Source organism: Aspergillus ochraceoroseus (genome assembly GCF_002846915.1).
Source record: "Aspergillus ochraceoroseus IBT 24754 chromosome Unknown P175scaffold_3, whole genome shotgun sequence".
Lineage (NCBI taxonomy): Eukaryota > Fungi > Ascomycota > Eurotiomycetes > Eurotiales > Aspergillaceae > Aspergillus > Aspergillus ochraceoroseus.
In genome coordinates this window covers 117,174-133,799 of record NW_024468478.1, presented here as the reverse complement: position 1 = coordinate 133,799, position 16,626 = coordinate 117,174, and the positions used below count along the sequence as shown (strand labels likewise).

Below are 16,626 nucleotides of genomic sequence, written 5' to 3'. Positions count from 1 at the left end.
AGAGGGAGAGAAAAAGAGCTCTTCGAAGGCTAGGACCATTCCCATGATGATTGGTCTGCGGTTTAGGACTCTGGATCCGAGGGGGAACTATTAAATTCAGCCAGATTCGAACATCCACAAAAATAATAGCTCATGACATGGGAATAATCCCTTGAGTGCCTGTATTAACCTGCAGTCTGCATCGACATTGGGCTCCACAGCGCTAAACACGGAGGGGGACGGGCATACCTTAGGTAGACTTTGGATGTGGCTGGCGGGACACACCGCAATGGACCAAGATCAACTTCATCTGGATGGAGATGATTGGGTCCATATCAAGCGACAACCAAATAGATGCAAACCTACGGTATACGGAGGATTCTTGAATCTTGACCAAGGGCTGAGTCCTAACCTAACGTGCGGGGCTTCCTCCCGCCTAGCCATGCGATGCTTCATTGCTTACTCCGTATGGAAGCTAGTGGATTAGATGTCACTCCAGCTGCTCGTCGAAACAAATCAAATTCACACAATTATTTGCCTCTCTTCCCTTGAGGACTCCACTCATGGGGTTCCTGCAAAAGCTGAACAGAAATGAATCCGACGAAGATGGTAACATAACACCTAATCAGCGTTAGTATAATCCTAAGCATCATCACCCTTTTGACGAGCTCATACCAGCCACACTGTCTCTTCTTCTCCCCGCGTTCAATTGTATTGCCTGTATTGCCCTCAATCGGATTTGATAAACAGGGTCCACATACACAGAAAGTGGCGCAATTGATCTGAATTGTTGCCGATTTTGCTGAAGCTGTGCGAGCACACGTGGAGACTGCCTGGTTATCCTTTTCTCCTTCATATGATTCTCCATATTTATCTCTGATAGTGTGGGCTTTTTTTTTCTCTCTTCTAATCCAGCCTCGTATATATTTCTTTTTCCCCTGCTCCCCCCTTCCGTTCCTCTGCACATTTTTAAAGAGCTTCCCTCCGGGCCCTAGACACCTTTTTTTTTTTTTGATCGTCACACATTCCTTTGTATCTTATCCCCCAGGCTGCCAACCATGTTGCGCAGATTTTCTACAAATTTCAAGAAATCCAAGGGCGAGCGCGAGTCGAATCCTAATGGCTCCGTAGCCAATGGCACCACCGCGGGCACTACCAGCAGCAGCAGCAGCAGCAGCAAACGTCAGTCCAAGCTGCCTCCACCACGCAAGTCAGTCTCGGACAGCAGTCCTGTAGACCTGAAGGAGGATGCTCCCGCGGCATTCGAGAAATATGGACAGGTCCTTCACGCCTCTGTGGCTCCCTTGCCTTACCAGGGTGGAGAAGCCGCCTACCTGGAGAAAGAACACCCATCAGGCTTGTTCCACGACCTGAGGTCGCTGGGAATCAAGGATTATGCGTCGCTTGGGGATGTGATTAAAACTCGGCTGAAGGGAGAGCTTGTGGATGATAAAACAATGATTATGGAGCGAATTATTCAGGTACGAATATTGAAAACTTGTGCGAGGCGAGTAATTGAGGTCACTAATGGCTTTATTCGGGGCTCGTAGATCGTCAGCAGTCTTCCCGGAAATTCGAAGATGCGTGAAGACCTCACAAACATGTTTTTGAACCAGCTTTGGGACTCGCTGCCTCATCCTCCCCTCTCGTAGGTTTTTCTCGGATCTTGACACCATGACGGTAGAATTGGATTAGCTGAGAAACCTCCTCTAGGTACATGGGAGACGACTACGCATACCGGAGCGCGGACGGTTCGAATAACAACCCTACCCTTCCATGGCTGGGTGCGGCCAACACTGCTTATGCTCGCTCCATTAGACCATTGACCATACAACCTGGTGGTCTGCCTGATGCTGGCTTGGTTTTCGATACGCTATTCGCTCGTGAGAAGTTTAATCCTCACCCTAACAAAGTTTCCAGCCTTTTCTTCGCCTGGGCGTCTCTGATCATTCATGGTAGGTACGCTCCTCAGAATAAGCCAGTCCACTAAGCTAAACCCCATATATAGATATCTTCCAAACGGATTACAGAGATCCTAGCAAGAACAAGACCTCCGCTTACCTTGACCTGTCGATTCTCTATGGCGATAATCAAGACGAACAGGATCTCGTCCGTACCTTCGAAGACGGAAAGTTGAAGCCAGACAGCTTCTCCGAGTCCAGACTGCAGGCTTTCCCTGCAGCTTGCTCTGTTCTCATGGTTATGCTAAGCAGATTCCACAACTATGTTGTTGAGGAACTAGCGGCCGTCAACGAGAACGGCCGCTTCACCAAGCCTAGACCTAATCTCCCCGAGGAGCAGGCCAAGCAGGCCTGGGCTAAGTACGATAATGATCTCTTCCAGACCGGACGACTGTATGGCGTGCCCTCAAGCCCTACTACAGCTGTATAACTTGCTAATTTTATCCAGTATTACTTGCGGTTTATACATTAACGTTACCCTGTATGATTACTTGCGTACTATTGTCAATCTGAACCGGTCCAACAGCACTTGGTGTTTGGTAAGTTGTGCAAATTAATATTTCTTCCGCGGATGCTCCTAACGTTACCCAGGACCCTAGAGCACAAATGCAGGGCCAAGAGACAACCCCCTCTGGTCTCGGTAACCAGTGTTCAGTAGAGTTCAACCTGGCCTACCGCTGGCACTCTGCGATTAGCTACAATGACGAGAAGTGGACCGAGAAGATGTATGAAGAGTTGATCGGAAAGCCTGGAGAGGACATCTCGATGCACGAGCTTCTCATGGGTCTGGGCAAATATGAGGCTAGCATACCCAAAGATCCTTCCAAGCGTACCTTCTCTGGTCTCAAGCGTCAGGAGGACGGTACTTTCAAGGATGAGGATCTCGTCAAGATTCTTGCTGATGCTGTTGAGGATGTTGCTGGTAATTATCTTCCTATGCAAACTCGGGAACAAGGAAGCTGACATTTTGCTTAGGTTCATTCGGGGCACGCAATGTCCCTAAGGTTTTGAAGGCCGTGGAGATCCTGGGTATCGAACAGGGCCGCAGGTGGAACACTGGTTCTCTCAACGAGTTCCGCAAGTTCTTTGGCCTTAAGCCGTACGGCACATTCGAAGAAATCAACTCCAACCCTGAGGTTTCTGATGCGCTGCGCACCTTGTACGGCCACCCAGACTACGTCGAGCTCTACCCTGGTATTGTCTCTGAGGAGGCAAAGGAGCCCATGGTTCCTGGTGTCGGAATTGCGCCGACTTACACTATCTCCCGTGCTGTCCTATCTGATGCCGTTGCGCTCGTCCGTGGTGATCGCCACTACACCGTAAGACTCGACCACTGCTAAAAAAAAAAAAGGAAAGAATTATGCTAATGTGGACCAGGTTGACTACAACGCAAGGAACTTGACTAACTGGGGTTACAACGAGGTCCGCTACGATCTTAACATCAACCAGGGCTGTGTGTTCTACAAGCTTGCCCTGCGTGCATTCCCCCAGTACTTCAAGCCTGATTCCATCTACGCCCACTACCCCATGACCATCCCCAGTGAGAACCAGAAGATCATGAAAGATCTGGGAAGAGAGGCTGATTACTCATACGACCGTCCCACATTCACTGAACCCCATGTCAACTTGACCTCGTACGCCAATGTCAAGCTGGTCCTCGAGCAGCAGAAGGACTTTCGTATTATCTGGGGTGACTGCACCGCCATTCATCATGGCAAGGGTGGTGAGGACTTCTGGAGCAAGGCTCTAAACAATGATGAGTGGAAGCAGAATATCAGGGACTTCTACGAGAACACAACCCTGAAGCTGCTCGCCGAGAAGTCTTGCACTCTTGCAGGCAATAAGCGGGTCGATATCGTCAAGGAGTAAGTAATCAACTGCGATGTATTTCCATTAAATATTCGGTATCTAACTTGAGCAGCGTCGGAAACCTAGTGCCCGTGCACTTTGCCTCCAAACTTCTTTCTCTGCCTCTCAGGGACAAGGCGAACCCTAAGGGTGTTTTCACCGAGTACGAGATGTACATAGCCCTCGTAGTTATGTACACTGGTATCTTCTTCGACGTAGACCCCAGCAAGTCGTTCCCTCTTCGAAAGGCTGCGAACGCGGTCTCTGAGCAGCTTGGCCAGCTGGTTGAGAGCCACGTCAAGTCCGTCAACTCCAGTGGTTTCCTCTCCAGTATCATCCACAACCTCCACGATGAGCACAATGTCCTTAAGGAGTTCGGTGACCAGCTCATCCACCGTCTACTGGAGGGCGGCCTGGGGGTTTCTGAGGTCACGTGGGGCCAGATTATGCCTGCCGCTGTGGAAATCGTCCACGGCCAGGCTCGCATGGTGGGTTGCATTTAGCTGGTTATGGTGCTGGATCTCCACTGACATTGCATAGTTCGCCCAAGTCATCCAGTACTACCTCAACGAGGGCAAGGCGCATCTCCCTGAAATCAACGAGCTCGCCCGGAACGACACCCCCGAATCCGACGAGACGCTGTCGCGTTACTGCTTGGAGGCTATCCGCCTGAACGGTGGCACTGGAACCTACCGCAAAGCCGAGACGGACCTCTACGTGAAGGAAGGTGACAATGATGTGAACATCAAGCCTGGCGATGAGATCTTCATTGGCTCGGTGCGTGCTCTCCCCGAGAACATGTTAGACTCGCTATGTACTAACAAGCTCCAGATTGAGGCTAACCGCAACGCGTCCGTCTTCCCCGACCCTAACGAAGTCCGCCTCGACCGACCTCTAGACGCCTATCTCTCCTACGGCATTGGTGCCCAGAGTGGTCTCGGCAAGGAAGCCACTCTCATCGCTCTGACGGCCATGGTTCGTGCCGTCGCCCGCTTGGACAAACTCCGTCCCGCTCCTGGTGCCCAAGGCATCATGAAGACGATCCCTCGCCCTGGCGGCTACACCGCGTACCTGCGCGAGGATCATGGCGCTTACGTCGATTATCCAACCAGTATGTCTACCCTTTTGCCTTTTTGCTTGTTGCTCTCGGATGTTTTGCTGACTGGCTTCTTAGCCTTCCGTGTGCACTACAATGGTCAGGTGCCTACCTTCCAGAAGAAGGTTACATAGTGCATAAGCAGCTTGATCCTCAAGATATATGTAATATGTGGAATTTTTTGATTACGATATCCAATTTGGTTTTTTTTTTTTTTTTTTTTTGATTTCTTGGTATAATTCTAGTTGTTAATAATTGATTGTCTACTAAGTGTCTGTCACTGTCTGTAAGTTTAAGATGGCCTCTTTGTGTCGGATATTCGATAATCCTTATGGGTATGTAACTTAGTAGAACGTAGTGCAGAACCATGAGTCGTGGCTTTGTAGCACCGAAGATATTCACATCAAAAGCTTTGTTTCCAGGAAAATATTTTCAATTATCTCGCTCTGGAGCGAGCATAACGGAGGTTTGATGCTTAGAGCAATACGTATCGATCTTTGCGAAGATATATATGAGTCCTCTCGACTATTCATAAAACGCTCTCTAGAACAGCCCGACTACATTTTTTGGCGACAGGACCCTCGGTACCGGGTTCACGCAGGTGGAATCACTGGTGTCTGGGACGCTTAATATAGATTTTGGCCTCCCTACTCCTATGAACGAGCTACAGGAGAGATTTTTTTTTTACCGACTTTGTCTTCATATGGCGCTTCTATATCGATGACCCTTTTGACGGTGGCGGTGCAGTTCTACTGTCTTCAATGTCCTATGTATAGCCTTTCTTCGTCTTGCAGCCTGGGATTTCGAATTATCTTCTGGCTGTACATAACGTAACGTTGAGCTTCCCATATGGTTCGCCTCAATCCCCTCTTGGAATTGTGCCACGGAGGGCATATACTGGTTTCATGGTTTCCTGCAAGGCATGCAATGGTACGGTAAATTATTCCTTGACCTTTTCCGTATATAAATAGGGTATTATCCTAGTCAAGCTAGCTAGTTAGTTATTCCTCTACGGAGTACAGAGTAATAGAGTAAGATATATATGTACGGAGTACTCCGGAGTATGGAGCATTTACTTTCTCACCGCCTCTACATACGTATTTCCGCACAGAGGTTGTCGTTAGGTATGCCATATATACAACCAACCAACCAACCAACCAACGACATCACCACACTCACCACCAATTTCCAAAATGCCCCCCAAAGCAGCCAAAGGCGAATACATAGAAACCGTACCCCCCCCCCCCCCCCCTTCCTCCTTCCTTCTGCCACACCTCCCCCACCACTCAAAAAGCGCAAGAAACTAAACAACCGCCAAAACCCCCCTCCTAGGACACCGGCAACAAAATCTCCCGTCGCTCCCTTATCCACGGCACGCAGCATATCATCCTCGGCGGCAAAACCGTCATCCAAGCTGAAGCCGTGATCCGCGGCGACCTCTACCGTTCCCCAACCACCGCCGCCGCCGCCGCCGCCGCAGCGGACGCTCAGCAGCAGCAAAGCCAAAGCCAGCCGTCCAACCAACCCTCCGTGGCGATAACTATCGGGCGATACAGCTATGTATCGCGGCAGGCGGTGCTGCGGCCTCCCTCGCGGATCCACCGGGGAATGGTGATCTTCTACCCGCTGAAAATCGGCGACCATGTCTTTGTTGGGGAGCGCAGTGTGGTTGAGGCCGCGCAGGTCGGGAACCATGTGCATATCGGGCGGGATGTGGTGGTGGGGGCCATGGCGATTCTCAAGGATTTCGCGTATGTGCTTGATGGCGCGGTGGTGGCGCCTGGGACGGTCGTGCCGAGTTGGTGTGTTGTTGGCGGGGCGCCGGCTAGGATTGTAGGGGAGGTTGGGGAGGGGTATGGGGTTGAGGGGGCCGAGGGGGGTTGGCGAGGGAGAGGTATAGGGTTGTTGGGAGGTGAGGGGCTGGGACATAAAAAAAGGTTTTTTTTTTGTGTTGTTGTTGTTTTGTGTTATATTGGGCTGTTTGGATTTATAGGTTATACCCCCTTTTCGTTCTTAGATAGGATTTTTATTGGTTGTTGTATTATATATGTATTGTAGGTAGGTAGGTAGCTGTAACTAGGCTTAGCCCATCTTGCTTACTTCTACTGCCCGCTTGAGTCGACTCTCCCCAGCTGCGTATGGTGTGCCTGCTTCCTCACGCGCCATATCGTTGATCCAGCGCTCGCTTGGCTTGAGCTTCTCGCCTTTGGACAGCTTGGAGGCAATATAAAGCCAGTTCAGCGCGTTACCGACTGTACTAACCTCATCACAGACATGATCCAGAGCAAATTTGTGCATGCGATGCCATAACTCATCATCAGTACACAGATCGAAGAGATGCCTCGCTACAGCGTCCGTGTCTCCAACATCAACCAGGAAGCCGTTCTTTTTGTCGATAACCTGTAGTGGAATCCCACCTGCTCGAGTTGCAATTACTGGTCTGCCCTTGTGGATCGCTTCAGACACTTTCACTTCAAATCCCTCGCGAGTAGAAAGCTGCAGCGCAACTCGGGCCTTGGACATGATTGCGTTCAGGACCTGGTCAGACGGACCAAGACGAACGATGGAAATCTGCTCCGCGATTTGCGGGATGGAGCTTTCAATGTATGTCACCACGGCGTTGTAAATAATTGCACCGTCTGGGTCATCGACCGACCCGTGTCCGCAGATCAAGAGTTTTGGAGGGTTCTTGTTCGGATGCGCTTCTTTCATAAGCAGGTAAAATTTCTCGTAGGACTCTACAACGTCGGGGATGCCCTTTGATGGGTCAAATCGTGCAATCTGAACAATATAGTGGTCTTGGCTTCATTAGTTCTTTCAACAGAACAAAAAGAAGAAGAAGAAGGGCGGTGGTGACGCTTACCTGCTGGATAGTCGATTACCGGCATTCCCGAGTTCCTAACAGTCGCATTGAATACCCGTCCATAGTATGCCGTGTCCCATTCTCTCATATTTTTATTGAGTCCGTCCAGCCAATCTGTCGACGCAGGCATATAGCCCACCTTCTCCCGTGGCACAGTATGAGGCACAAACGACCGTACGGGGTGGCTGATGAAGAGATCTGCGTGCTTAATCTGGTCCCACATCCTACCCCATGCCTCAGCTTGCGGACTGCCCTCTTCGGCTACCAAGTCACTACGGACCTGAATATGACAACGGAAGATGACTGGCCTATCGGGAGCTATTTCCTTTGCAAGAGGAATCAGTGCCGGCATCTGCGGGTCATCAACGACGATCACATCTGCACCGCCTTCAGACGGATGGGTAAGCGGGCAACCTGGAGGTAGCCAATATCGCTTTGCATTCTCGTGAATCCATTGTGTGACCAACGCCCACTTCTCTTCGGTTAATCGCTCCTCAGGGAGGGAGACGCCTTGAAGGATATTATGATTGGTTTTCGTGATACGGAAAACTCCAGGTCGTGGTTTAGGAACGTACCTACCATCGACGTGAGAACTACCCCTTGAAATATCTCTTTATTTTACACTTACCACTTAATATCTGTTCCGAGAGAATGTGAGAATCTTACAAGAGCATGTCTCATCAGAGCAACTCCTCCACCTTGTGGTGTGGCGCTGAAAAACGCAATTTTTATTTTTCGTTTCTTAAGGTCCAACGCATAATACTCGACAGCTTTCCAGGTGCTAGGCCCAACCGTCTTTTGAAAATCGTGGAGGTTGGTCAGCTGGACGTGGAAGCCGGTGTCAACTTGAACCAGTCCGGTGAGTCCAACCTGAAGCAAAGGGATGGTTTCTGGGCCAAACAGTCTGTAGTATTGTGAGTTGCGGTTGTAAATATAAAGAACCCACCGGATGGACTGACCTTACGCATTTCCGGGCCATTGATTCCGCCTGCTCATCGATCCTCCTCAGCTCCCAATCCACTGACTTGTGAAAGTCATATCTCAGCTCTTCACCTAAATCCAGCTTGCTATCATCTGCAAGAACTAATGGGATGATATCTAATTCTGACCAAAGTCGTGAACAGAGGTTCGGGCATAAATGAGCCAAGTGTTGGGGTATAGCTAGCCCAATAAACTTCTCCAGGTGCTCCTCGCTCCAATCATGCAGGCGCTTCAATATATGGTCTCCTATGCGTCGATCTACCGAGTTTCCCTCATTCAACACGAGCCTCTCTTGGTTAAAGTCCACCAAATAGGTCGAATCACGGATAGCCAGCGCAAGCAACACTTCGTTTTTTTCAAACAATGCCGATATACCGCCATAGATGGTCTAGGGAGGAATTAGAGCCTTACTACCAACACGAAATGAAAATCTGGGGATTGCATACACCTGACGGGGGTGCGCCCCACGAGTGCTCAGAGAATTGTGTCGAAAGACGACGTCTTTGTTGTAGCGAAACTCGACGCGCGAAAGACATATTGCCGTAAGCTGATAGAAAGTAAGTGATTTCTAAAAGCTTCAACTCAAATTATCCAGTGCCCATTGGAATAGATGTAGTTTTCTATTATTGAGATACACGTTTGGGAACCGGCGGAAGGCAAACAGTGACCTCACCAGTGAGGCGGATGACGTAGCAACATCATCCATCCATGGGACCAAGGCCGAGCAGACCTCGGGGAACAATACAATTGATTGAACCTTGAAGTATATTGATCCAATACTAGAGGCGCTATCCTAGAACGGAAGAACTCCTAGGAACCGGACCGGGAAGCTGTAGAGATATCCATGGAACCGAATGTCCTAAAAGCAGCATGGCAGTAATCAGTTCCAAATTCACTGAAAAGGGAAAAAAAAAAAAAAAAAAAAGGCTTACCCCGATATTATATCCACCGTTGCTACTCCGTATTGACAGGCTGAAACAGATTAATATATCGGATGCAATCTGTGGAGGTGAAACCGCAATATGCTTGGTTGCGATTGCGGGGCGCTGAGTCAGCATCGCCAGCAGCCCCTTTTACGGAGTCACTCGAGCGCAGGAAAGGGACAAGGAGACAAAATGGCGGCCCTCGTGTGGATCGTTACTTACCAAAACCCTGAAATTATTCCTGAGATGTCACTCAATTAATGTTGCTAATTTGCTTTCTCTCTTCTTGCTGCCTCCTTTGATCATCCGTGCTGCCTCTTTTCCTCTCTGCTCGTTCTTCAACCCCGAACCCAACGTGAGTTTATCCCAGTCTCCGTTCTGCTTGTCCGTGCACTGACACGTTCAGGACATTGCTTCTCTGACACAAGCTAGACAGGGGGTTTCAATAATAACAGCTGCACCACCTCGATCCACGAGCCAAATCCCCCCCTCCCCCCTCGTTGCTCCTCTTTCGACGCAATCGCTGAACATTTTAAGTTGAGAATCCCCTATCTCGCCATAATCCCTCTTCCTCCCTAGTCATAAATCTATTGCCACAATCGCGTGATATTATTCAACATGGGTGGCTCAGTGTCCAAGATAATGGGCAAGATCTTCGGAACGAAGGAAATGCGGATTCTCATGCTGGGTTTGGATGCTGCTGGAAAAACAAGTATGCTTCATTTCACTTTAGGGGGGGCGAGGACGACACCCAAATATAGGAGACGCTTGCTGACTTCGATTTTCTTTCTTAGCAATCCTTTACAAATTGAAACTTACCAACCAGGATGTCACTACGATTCCCACAGTCGGCTTCAACGTTGAGAGCGTTACGTATAAGAATGTGAAATTCAATGTTTGGGATGTCGGTGGTCAGGACAAGATTCGCCCTCTGTGGAGACACTACTATTCTGGTACAACTTCCCTACCTCCTTCCATCACTGTACAATGCTGATGCAGTTTGGTGGATCTACAGGTACGCAGGGTTTGATTTTCGTCGTGGACTCGAGCGACGTTACTCGAATGGATGAAGCTCGATCGGAACTGCACAAGATTATCAACGATCGGGAAATGAAAGATGCTCTTCTGCTCGTCTTTGCAAATAAACAGGATACCCCACAACGTACGTACTTGTCAGCTGCTCGCAGTGGACTAGCACTGACCATGTCATAGATCTGAGCCCCGAGGAAGTCACCGCTGCACTTCAGCTCACAAAACTCAAGGACAAGCTGTGGTATGTCGCGCCTAGCGTGGCGACTGAGGGTACTGGTATCTTTGAAGGACTCGTAAGAACCCCCTGCTTTACCCTAAGGCTTCGATGAAATCTAACAGTCTCCAGGCTTGGCTTTCGAACAACGTTAAGACTCAACCTCAGAAATAAACCACGATTCTAGCTTAATTCGGGAGGGAGCGATATCCCTCATGTACAACAATGCCATCCCATCCGACTCTTTTGTTCCATGTCCGTTTTGACGACAGAAGACGCAGCATTTGGACTAGTTGCTTTTTCTTTCCTTTTCCCATTTCCCCCCAATTACGTGCATGCCTTTCTTCCCATTATTTCCTTAATCCTATCATGATATCCCACTGCTTCCCTGCGGGTTTTTGTCCAATACCCCTTTTAATTCTTACACCCCTTTCTTCTCGTTGGCTCGTTTTCTTTTCTTCTGTAGAAAGCATTTACAATAGAAGGAATTTGACCAGCACATATTTCATGTTTTGATGTCTCAATGTTTTCTATTTATTTATATATATATATATAGCAAAAAAATGTTATCGTTACATCTTAGTCTATTTCGTGTGACATAGCTACAAACACCCGAAGCCTAATTGCACACTTAACGAATACATCAGATCGGATTCCGGCGGTTCTAGCCCGTCGATGTTACTAGAAATTCGCCATCGGTATCCCAATCCAATCCCCAACCACTCAGTCCAAAGTTCAAGGTTACGTAGACAGCCTACGGAGGACTACATCCGAACCACTCTAGGGAAACAAGTATAACAACTAGCCCCAACATTGCCCAACTTCCTTGAGAACCCGCAAAAACGAAATAAAACTTGAAGACATGTCAATCTGACGGCAGTGCCAGGTGCTGAAATTAGCCACTGACGGGGCTTAAAACGGCTTGTTTCGTCCTGCAGAAAAAAAGAAAGAAAAACACAAACACACAAAATACATCCATACATACATCTCTAGCACCCATACCACGACGGAAGAATTAATTACTTGATTTATAATTGCCATTAGCACTCCGTACTTATTATAATGCCTACCTACTCTCAAGGGAAATCCGTTCCCTACAAGCCTGTTAGAGGTGAGTGAGTTGAGTTGAGTTGAGTTGAGTGAGTGAAACAAACTTCGTCCGCCGACGATAGTAGTAGCCCTAGTGATCAACAATCTACCCAAAACAACACCGAAACATCACCAATCCCCAGGCCCGCGATCGCATATTTCCGAGGTGCGCACTGGCCCGAGTGAGTTGGCTGGGCGCCAAGTGGCAGCAGCAGCCAGTGAGGATGAGCCTGGATATGAGGTGTGTAACTACCTACCTAATAATATTCTTTTCTATTCTGAGAAGGCAGTGTTGGTAACTTTCCCTGGCGCCCGGAGGAGATTGAAAATATCCATATGGACTCGGGAGACTTTTGCTATTAAGGAGTCGAATATCAATTGGGCGTGTGGAGGACTTATGTATATTTAGCCTTACCTGGTAGTAGTACCTAGGGGGTCAATTGAGTGAGTGGTATGGTTAGGGATGAGGCCGGGTGATGAGTTGATTTTTTTATATGATACAGTACGTATCCGTACTTGGGCAAATTAGTTCTAGAGCTGTCAATAACTTGTAACTGCAGCTATCTCGGAACTTGATCGAGAATTACTAGGAAAGAATATATATAGTTATCGCTTGACTTTCTTTGACTTTTTTTTACTGCCCCGTTGGAAAGGATCTGTATTGGTTTTTACTTACAACCATTCATAGGTACATAAATTCTATTCTTCATATCATCGTCATCACAGCACTTACTGCATGTGTCTCTCGTATTTGGATGCTATTAAAGCTGGCCAGGCCAGATATCGTTAGCAATCTCACGGACAAGCTTCAGCTTGTTAATCATGCCCTGGCGGTCAATGGCATTGCCGTCACGGTGGCTAGCAAACCCACACTGTGGGCTGACACCAACCTGGTTTAGGGCCTGCTCAACGGAGACATCGTTGCCCTCGGCGATGAACTTAGCAGCATCATAGACACGCTTCTTCATCTCCTCCTTATCCTCGAGCTCGGGGAACTTGCTGGTCACCACACCCAGGATGACGTTCTTGTTCTTGGGAAGCTCCTTGAGGGGCTCGAACCCTCCGGCACGGGGAGTGTCATATTCGAGGTAGTAGGTGTCAACGTTGAGCTCGTTGAAGAGCTTGGTGGCGATGCGGTCGTAGCCACCCTCGGAGAAGTGACGGCTGCCCACAAAGTTACCCCGGCAGAGATGCACACCGATGTGGAAGTCAGCGGGGCGCTTTGCGACGCAGTCGTTGAACAGCTTAATGTACAGCTCGAACGTCTCGTCGGCGGAGTAGATGTTCAGGGAGTCTTCCTTCCACCCGGTAAGCATCGTCTCAGAGCAGAAGACTGTGGTTATCGGTATTAGTATCGTTTCAATAAATAAATAAATAAAACTTACAAGCAAGATTAGGATCATCGAATTGGACGTTACGGCAGCCAGCATCATAGAGGATCTGGAGCTCATCCTGATAAGCCTTGGCAATGTCGGCAAAGTACTCATCAAGAGAGTTATACACATCCTTGGGGTAGGCCTTGCCCTCCTTGTAGCGCAGGTGATACCAGCTAGGAGCAACGAGGGTGAGCTTCAGATTCTTAACCTCCTCCGGCGCAACCAGGCTAGCCAGGTACTTGAATTGGTTGACATATGTGCTGCCAACATGTTTGATCTTTCCAGTACAAACAATGCTCTCACAGGGCTTATGCTCGGCTTCACGGAAAGCAGCAACGTCAGGAGCATAGGGACGGAAATTTCCAATGTCAATATCCGCAACCTCTTCGAATCCATCTAGACCAGGGAAGAACGAGCCCCAGAACACTACCCACAAGTTAGCCTCCTCTCTCCCTGTTTTTATGTTCGTGGCTCCGCGGAGCTGAATTGGGGTTCGCTGTATCTTATTTACTCACTGTGTCTGCAGTACTCTCCATCTGAAAGAGCCGGATAACCAAGCTCCCTCTGGAGCTCAACAACGTCCTTGATATCCTTCTTCTCAACAGCCTCCAAAACAGAGTGAGGGACCTCACCCTTCTCATAGGCAGCCTTCACCTTGAGGAGTTCATCAGTACGGAGAAGAGATCCGACGTGCTCAACACGGAAGGGGGGATTGCGGTGGAGAGACATGGCGAAAGCCTCGAATTTGCAGGAATTTCTGTCAAACTAGTGGTTAGAGATGTCCTGCTTGGTTTGGGATTGTGCTCACAGAGCTCAATACTACCTAGGTATGCAACAACATGGGACTTACCAGGCACGAGGATATACCAGTCAAGGAGGCAAGAGGAGGGAGGAGGAAAGATCCAACGACATGAAATGCTTGAAAAGGTGCAATAGCACCAACAGGGCGATGTCAATTAGCATCCGGTTCCTGTTCATGCTGTATAGTCTGTGAATGCCCCACTACTTATGAAGGAATTGAGTATTCACCTCACAAGTTAACATTGAGTATTCACCTTATAAGTTAACATTGAGTATTTACCTCATAAGTTAATATCAGGTATTTACTTCATAAGTCAATATTAGGTATTCACCTCACAAGTTAATATGTGGGCATGAATTTATATCTTAAAAGATACTTATACTTTGGTATAGGGCTAGTTTCTGTCCCTGTGAAGTGTCTCCAGGTAAATTCTGATAACATCTATCCTGGTCCCTGGAAAATATACCTCTTTCAGTAGACGGGCAAAGAAAGCCATAATGAGTATGGAGTACGGAGTAATTCAAGAAGAATCTTTGAGAGAATGAGCCCCATCATGATTTAAGTGCATCTTTCCCAAAGAATTGTCATGGCACATACCTCTCCATACCAAGGTTGTTGGAGAGTGTAAAACAAATGTTCTTTAGGGTATTACACTATAGAATTCATCTGTTTAGGTTAAATCATAATTTCCAAGTGATTGAAACATGTATATGCGGGGAAACTTGGGGTATGCAAGGTCCTGTCAATTCTTCTTAATGAAGCGACTAGGCATATCAAGGAGATAAACATAGGGGTTTAACTTATCTGCTACGGCATGGTCTAGTTTTGGATGGTTAACTGTACCTATAGTGCATTGGTTACCACGTATATAATGACAAACTCCAGGTAGCTTTGGTCTTCATTTGAAAGAATAGCTAGGTGTAATAAAGGGCCTCCAATTCATTTGCGATCAATGTTCTTCTCCAATCAGCCGGATGTACCGACCAAGTTGATGAAAAAAAAAAGGTGGTTCGCGTCAATCGGGGGTAGTGTAAGCCCGATGACACTGTGCTACAAGACATGCGCAAGCACAGAGGTCCTGTTGCAAGATCCAAAAATGAGATTAATCAATGTTGTGTTCCTTAGAACACTTTCAGAGATTAAACTGAAAAGAACAGATACTACACTTGATCTAAGCCAAAAGGCAAAGAGAGCTGGAAAAGAAAAGAAGAAAAAAATTCTACAAGAATGCGGGCAGTTGGTTGTATTTATATGTGGGTGAGGTGGTCCGTGTGGACCGAGGTTACTAGTGTCCTTTAGCGTTGTTTTCATGTAACATAAGCGAGGCTGGGCAATGCTTTGATTGGCTACTGAAAATCCCCGATTCAGCCCTGTCAGATGATATCCTCAAGCCCTTATTAAGGCCCTAAGTCACTGCCTAAAACAGATTAGGGACTCGCACTCCTGGGGCTCCACCCGCAACAGATTCGCTAACTATCTTCCAAGACAACTTGAACTTTTTTCCCTCCTCACCAGGCGCAGGATAATCACCTCTTTGCGACCAGCAACTTTATACTCTTTCATCCCCTAAACCCCCCCCCACCTCACAGTCGCAATGGCTCCCGCTGTATGTTTCCATTCCGCAAACTGCTTTGCTGTTCCCCCTTAACGGGAGTGGGTGTTTGTGTGCTTGTCTCTGTCCTCGATACTGCGGCCGAAATGCCCAGGGGAAAGATGGAAACAGTAAACCACCAACACAACTCCCTCGGGGTTCGACATTATGGAACAGTAGGCTAATCGAATTTCTTTTCCGATTGAGTAGGTCCGTGGTCGCAAGGCCCAGAAGGTCACTCAGAAGGTATGTTCAAAAAGAAATAATCTTCAAACGCGAATCGGGTAACTAATATTCCTTGGTTGTTCCAGTTCATCATCAACGCTTCTCAGCCCGCCAACGACAAGATCTTCGATGTCTCCGCCTTCGAGAAGTTCCTCCACGACCGCATCAAGGTCGAGGGCCGTGTCGGAAACCTCGGTGACAAGGTCGTCATCTCCCAGGTTGGTGACGGCAAGGTCGAGGTTGTCGCTCACATCCCCTTCTCTGGTCGCTACCTCAAGTACCTGTAGGTTTTCTTTTTCTTTCTTCAACCAATCTTCTAGGTTGCAATGTTGAAAAGACGCTAAATGATTCTGTTGAACAGGACCAAGAAGTACCTTAAGAAGCAGCAGCTCCGTGACTGGCTGCGCGTTGTCTCCACCTCCAAGGGCGTTTACGAGCTCCGCTTCTACAACGTCGCCAGCGAGGAGGCTGACGAGGATGAGGAGTAAATTCTTCCTTCATTGGAATGGATTTGAGTGTCAAAATGGACTGAATTCTGTGCTCGATTGGGGGTTTCCACCAAAAGTTCAAAAAGTTTAAGTTTTTAGACGGGAGCAATGAGTCGGCACGATCAGTCCGATTTGGGTTGTGGATTTCTCTTCTTGCT

General features: G+C 48.2%; 6 protein-coding genes across 6 annotated transcripts; 4 read left to right on the top strand and 2 right to left on the bottom strand.

Annotated features, from left to right (window-relative positions):
* The first annotated feature begins 971 nt into the window (after nt 1-971).
* Nucleotides 972-5,108, top strand: P175DRAFT_0515492 (peroxidase/cytochrome P450 family protein). The gene is made up of 12 exons (XM_040898861.1): nt 972-1,460; nt 1,530-1,627; nt 1,693-1,934; nt 1,988-2,333; nt 2,389-2,479; nt 2,532-2,862; nt 2,916-3,259; nt 3,318-3,805; nt 3,862-4,276; nt 4,329-4,565; nt 4,620-4,899; nt 4,963-5,108. Exons 1-12 carry the CDS (start codon nt 1,038-1,040, stop codon nt 5,016-5,018), a joined length of 3,351 nt encoding a protein of 1,116 aa, XP_040752721.1. The 5' UTR covers nt 972-1,037; the 3' UTR covers nt 5,019-5,108.
* A 919-nt stretch (nt 5,109-6,027) lies between these two features.
* P175DRAFT_0556305 (dynactin subunit 5) lies at nt 6,028-7,386 on the top strand. The gene is made up of 3 exons (XM_040900688.1): nt 6,028-6,116; nt 6,217-6,717; nt 6,878-7,386. The coding sequence occupies exons 1-3, from the start codon at nt 6,078-6,080 to the stop codon at nt 6,899-6,901; spliced, it is 564 nt and encodes a 187-aa protein (XP_040752720.1). The 5' UTR covers nt 6,028-6,077; the 3' UTR covers nt 6,902-7,386.
* Nucleotides 6,787-9,267, bottom strand: ccg9 (putative trehalose synthase (Ccg-9); the record flags this gene model as incomplete). Its single annotated transcript, XM_040894608.1, has 5 exons — nt 6,787-7,682; nt 7,748-8,322; nt 8,376-8,651; nt 8,707-9,116; nt 9,175-9,267. The coding sequence occupies 5 exons, from the start codon at nt 9,262-9,264 to the stop codon at nt 6,967-6,969; spliced, it is 2,067 nt and encodes a 688-aa protein (XP_040752719.1). The 3' UTR covers nt 6,787-6,966.
* A 631-nt stretch (nt 9,268-9,898) lies between these two features.
* Nucleotides 9,899-11,484, top strand: P175DRAFT_0500228 (ADP-ribosylation factor family protein). Its single transcript, XM_040896912.1, has 6 exons — nt 9,899-10,006; nt 10,058-10,363; nt 10,446-10,604; nt 10,667-10,813; nt 10,864-10,976; nt 11,030-11,484. Exons 2-6 carry the CDS (start codon nt 10,270-10,272, stop codon nt 11,069-11,071), a joined length of 555 nt encoding a protein of 184 aa, XP_040752718.1. The 5' UTR covers nt 9,899-10,006; nt 10,058-10,269; the 3' UTR covers nt 11,072-11,484.
* Nucleotides 11,485-12,690: 1,206 nt separating this feature from the next.
* On the bottom strand, nt 12,691-14,097 carry P175DRAFT_0476273 (cobalamin-independent methionine synthase II family protein). The gene is made up of 3 exons (XM_040895271.1): nt 13,878-14,097; nt 13,372-13,788; nt 12,691-13,319 (listed from the first exon to the last, which is right to left on the bottom strand). The coding sequence occupies exons 1-3, from the start codon at nt 14,089-14,091 to the stop codon at nt 12,748-12,750; spliced, it is 1,203 nt and encodes a 400-aa protein (XP_040752717.1). The 5' UTR covers nt 14,092-14,097; the 3' UTR covers nt 12,691-12,747.
* Nucleotides 14,098-15,694: 1,597 nt separating this feature from the next.
* P175DRAFT_0500226 (60S ribosomal protein eL22) lies at nt 15,695-16,574 on the top strand. Its single transcript, XM_040896911.1, has 4 exons — nt 15,695-15,770; nt 15,966-16,001; nt 16,067-16,263; nt 16,342-16,574. Exons 1-4 carry the CDS (start codon nt 15,759-15,761, stop codon nt 16,466-16,468), a joined length of 372 nt encoding a protein of 123 aa, XP_040752716.1. The 5' UTR covers nt 15,695-15,758; the 3' UTR covers nt 16,469-16,574.
* The last annotated feature ends 52 nt before the right edge of the window (nt 16,575-16,626 follow it).